At 44.8% G+C, this 4,925-nt stretch overlaps 1 protein-coding gene across 1 annotated transcript; it reads right to left on the bottom strand.

Annotated features, from left to right (window-relative positions):
• Positions 1-557: 557 nt before the first annotated feature.
• On the bottom strand, positions 558-3,536 carry LOC113218437 (uncharacterized). The gene is made up of 4 exons (XM_026438796.2): positions 3,369-3,536; positions 1,878-2,143; positions 1,540-1,705; positions 558-881 (listed from the first exon to the last, which is right to left on the bottom strand). Exons 1-4 carry the CDS (start codon positions 3,429-3,431, stop codon positions 624-626), a joined length of 753 nt encoding a protein of 250 aa, XP_026294581.1. The 5' UTR covers positions 3,432-3,536; the 3' UTR covers positions 558-623.
• Between the last annotated feature and the right edge of the window lie 1,389 nt (positions 3,537-4,925).

The raw sequence follows: 4,925 nt of genomic DNA, 5'->3' as shown, positions 1-4,925 counted from the left end.
AAGGGACGGGCCGAAGGCCCGTCCCAAACGCCGCCGGCAGGCCAAGCTGGGCCCGCTCCCTGCCGAACCGAGTTGCCGGTGGAGCGAAGCGGAGCTGGCAACTTGGTTTGGCGGAAGAGCGGGCCCAGCTTGTTATGATACAAAACGACCCTGCTGAAATTCCCAGATCGCTCTCTCCATTCTTTCTCGAGTAATCGTGCGGACAGACAGACAGACAAACAGAATGAAACTTTTCCGATCAGTATAGTAATGGGCTTCGCTAATCGCTCAACCACTAACCCTTTTTTAGCCTTTTCCTGTGCACTCAAGAGGTAGTTAAATAAGACATGTTTTGATAATTCTACCGAGAAGTGGCATTGCCGGAGAATGCCCACGGAACAGTTTGAATAAGCAGGCGCTTGCCTTATTCTTGGTTTTGGTTTTGTTATTCTGGTGACGTCAGAACGAAGAGCCACAACTTTGAAGATTTCTCTCTTTTCCAACTCTCAACACTCCATATTTTGAAGTGAATAATAGGTTAATTATTTCTTCGTGTGCATAAAACCATTCGTTAAAAGTTCAGGGGCCGATTAACGCGTTAGCGTTAGAATTTGGTTTATTTGCTAAGTGCTTTTTAACAAGATTTACATAAAGATATGTGTGACAGTAGGGAACAGTGCCTGAGTGCTGTTCACGCTTCTCATAGGTTTAGGATCATTTGCGCAATCGCGGCACGGCCGTAGCACAGGGGGAAGATAGGAGTTGCAGTCAAAGGTCCACTTTGTAGCTTCTTCGAAGTCCTCGGCAATCTGTGCCTGAACTTTGTCCCGCTGGCTCTCCGCAAACTTTGTGAGCATCTTTGAATAGATGGAGTTTGCCACGCCCAAGCCAGTAGCACTCACCTGGTATAAAACGGCTTAGTTGTTAACACAAATAACTTTTATTTCAATTCTGAAATACGACACTAATGAGCGTATCTCAACGACCTGACACATTTTGGCCGTTTTGTCACCTCTGCTCTCTTTACAAAACCCTCGTCGCCCTACAGTGCACCACGGTGTATTAAAAAAAAAAAAATAGAAAAAAAACGAAAAAAAGGGATGGGTGATTTTTAAAGTTGAACTGTAGTCGTAACCCGAGAAAGTAGCTTCATTGAAACCAAAATTTCGTATTCTTTCTTAAAATGTGCAATGGTGCGGCATGTTCATGAAAATTTTGTTTTTGAAGCTTACTCCGCATTAGAACTAAATGTTAGTTACTGTATTCGAAAGTTGCAGCACGGGAAAGCCTCGTGCCACAGCCGCTATATTGTTTTTCTTGGTATAAGACGTCAAGTAAACCGGAAAGAGCAGCAACGCAAAATGAAAAAGAAACGGGATCCGTCTTTCAAGCGGCAGACTAACTTCCATACGTGTACTTATTTATTTGGGGTTAAGTAATCTGATCTAATTGTCTTCAGGGAGAAAGCATTTTCAATTTCTTTAGTTATTTGTAAATTGTCCCCGAATTCAATTTGCAATGTTGGTCCATGTCGTTATTTCAACTACTAGAAAAACTTACCGTGACGTTGCCTAGCTGCGTGAGATCCAATGATTCGAACTTTGCGTAGCAAAACTCATCGTAAATAGTGACACTAGCCCGGACGGTTACGGCTGTGGCACCCACTGTTGCCGTGAAGTTTCCACGTGGCCCGGAAATGCCCGCAACCTTGGTCTTGTAGTTGTACCTGAACAATAGTCGACGCGCATTAGGTGAGGAGAGAACTCATGAAAGTAGTAAACAGGCTGGCACAGCAAGCAGATATACATGTTCAAGAAATGATTTTAGGCTTTGCGCATACTGCAGGTACGAAAGGGGGCGAAATTTCTATGTTAACGAACGAAGGAGTCACTTCTTACCCAAAGTTTATTTCGTTGACACCAACTGGAATGTCTACACTAAACGTATATTGATCCTCCATCGTCAGCTTTGAGTCATCGAACCTCCGCACTGATTTTGGACCAAGTAGCCATCCTTTGCTCACGTCAAGACTGGCCTTAACGTTGAAAAAGAGGACTTTGAACAACTCCGAGACTGAAACATCAGGGATATCGATGGACGGCAAAATATGGTCCTCTGCTCTGCTTAGCAAAGTGTCAACCATCCCGTTTACATTAAATCCTGCCTGTAATCACAAAACGGTGAATTAATTAAGTTGTTGGCACATATTTTATGCGTAGATTTAGAGTATAGGTAATTTTCTCGCGCTGCGCCATTTTTACGTTCCGTTAGCTTAACGCATTCAATGATTGACTGAAAAAAAAATTCTTTGAGTGATGAAACTTAACTGGTGTTCAGTCTACCCTATAGCTACAACCATGAGACGTTTTGGCGTTCTTGTTGGGCGTTTATACGATCCCAACAAACATATCGGGAAAAAACATTATTTGGTTATTACGTGCACTAAAGCGCAAGCTTTGTTCCTCGTCCAAGATTTTGTCGTGCACTACTGGGAAGTGCGAAACCGCAGAGCGCGGTCTGGCCGTCCAAGTTGCTCGGCGCTGGGCAGCGGAGCAGGGAGAGGGGTGCTTGTCTGACTTCTTGAGCGCTGTGCGGGTGTCAGGTTACGGTTTTCGCTAACTGACCCTCCTCAATCATCCTCAATGAGATGTAGAACTCATGTCGTACGGCAACGGCGACAAAAAATCAGATCATTACATGCTCCATACTTTTTCTCTTTTTTCACTAAAACGAAGGAAATTTAAATAAAGTCTGAGATCATTGATGCGACTGTGGCTTGGCTGTGCCCAGAGATGATAGTTTAAATGAACGATCTACTGTAGCGCTTTTGACCCTCTTCCTCAGAACGCCTATGAGGCTGATTGCAAAAAATGCGGTAAAATGGCCTAGTGGGGCCTAAGTCGTCTTTGCTGACGCCGTCAGCATCCGCTGCAGGACCTGAGGTTGTGTGGGTTAAGGTGGGAGGGGGGGGGGGGGGGGGGGTGTTCACGGGCGTCACAGTAGCTACTCCGTTTAAATTTGATCGGCAGTGAGAGGTAGAGGAGGGAACTGTGGTCGAAAAAAATGTGTTTGTCTCCGCTGGGAAAACCTTTAACGTAAAGTGTAATTGGATGCTCCCTATAATGCTCAGATCATCAAAATGTAAATGAAAGTTGTAGGACAATATAGTAACAGTTGCTTTTCTACTGTTCAAATTCTCTTCTGGAGTTGGCAGGCCCAGTCCCACATTTCTAGACCTTATTAAAAATCCGGGCTTTTCTGATATTTACTCAGGGGGGAACTGAATACCATAATAGTTCGAACAACCAAATATTTGGATCAGTCAGCACGAGAAGCAAAAAGTTACGTGGAGCATGCAGGCTATTTGTTGAGACCTGTTCCCAGCTTACCTGCTGTGCCTGTGACCCAACCAATAAGGCTGCAGCGATAAAAGTTAGTGTCCAGGACCGCATCTTGGATAAGGTTTGACGATGAACTGCCCGAGATGACAGAACCGCTCTGGTGTTGGTGGCGAGTAATATATGAAGCAGTCTGCTATCAGGCAGAGACTATTGACTAATTCGCGATTAATCTAAGTGATAAGAAACTCATGACCCAGCTAAACAAAAAATTCGATAACAAATGTCAAGATGGATTAGTTAAGTCCGACGAGGTTATTCGCCTAAACCTGGTTGTGACACGCGTCAAACGAGTAGGGTAGAGGACCTGTCCAGTGATTGTCCCTCTTGAACTTGAACGTCCCTGGCGGGTAAACGGCACGTCGCAGGTAAAACGTGCGTACTGCCATCTAAAGGCCGTTTTTTCACTACTGAGTCGCGCAACCATTACCCCGCCCATCTCCCTGAGATGGTAACTACAGCTGGTGCCTCTTGGGACTACACAAACAGTGACGCACAAGGTGAGTTTCTTAGCGGTCGGGCTAAGAGTAGATGGTTAGAATCGGAGTGTTATTTAGACCGTATGCCGACGCATTTGTTCGAAAACGTCTTTGCGGATAGGTTGATGAAGGTTCATTGTACCACATGGCAGAGGAGATAATGCAAATATTTGACTGGAGCTTGCTGTAGGGGGGGGGGGGGGTGATTACTGGTTCTCGGAGAGCTAATGCGACGGTGATTGCACTGGAAAAGCAAAGGTGCTATATAACACCTTCTAAGAGTGCTACTGCACTTGTGCCTTTGTAGAGGCACGATTTGTACAAAAACGTTAACACTTCGTGTAAACTGCGAAACGAACCCATGATAAAGAAAACTAAATTATATATCCTAATGTAATTAAAGAAGTAAACGTTTTTAGTTGTACGGGGTGTGCTTGGCCTATGCTGTCAGCCCATATATCGTCTTGGCCCCTGCGGCATGAAATGGTATGCACTGCAAACCCGCAACACTGAACATAGAGGTGTTCGCTCTGACCGAGGAGACCGAGGCACTGACCACCTGGTACCTGGATTTAAACAATGTTGTCGGTGTGGTAGCACGAATGTGTGCACCGTAGAAAGTTCAATTGACCACCAGAAAACTTGGTGAATGTTTAGGTGCACTGTCAACAAAGGGGCGGCGGGAGTGGCCTCGAGCACAGTGTCTATTGTTGGCGGTACTTCGTGTTAACTGAAAAACAATCCCCTGTCTAGGAATTTAATTGGCATACAAAAATTGAAGTTGGTGATTTTGAAGTTGGGATTGTTAAGATTTAGTACGGAAATAGTACGGAAATGGCGTAGACAGCGTACACCGAATATTGTTAAGAACCGTAACGCTTTGTCTTACGTAACGTAAGACGTAACGTAAGACGAAACGTAAGACGTAACGTAAGACGTAACGTAAGACGTAACGTAAGACGTAACGTAAGACGAAACGTAAGACGTAACGTAAGACGTAACGTAAGACGTAACGTAAGACGTAACGTAAGACGTAACGTAAGACGTAACGTAAGACGTAACGTAAGAC

The sequence above is a fragment of the Frankliniella occidentalis genome, unplaced genomic scaffold (genome assembly GCF_000697945.3).
Source record: "Frankliniella occidentalis isolate FOCC.00 unplaced genomic scaffold, Focc_3.1 Scaffold164, whole genome shotgun sequence".
NCBI lineage: Eukaryota > Metazoa > Arthropoda > Insecta > Thysanoptera > Thripidae > Frankliniella > Frankliniella occidentalis.
This window is presented reverse-complemented; position numbering and strand designations above follow the sequence as displayed.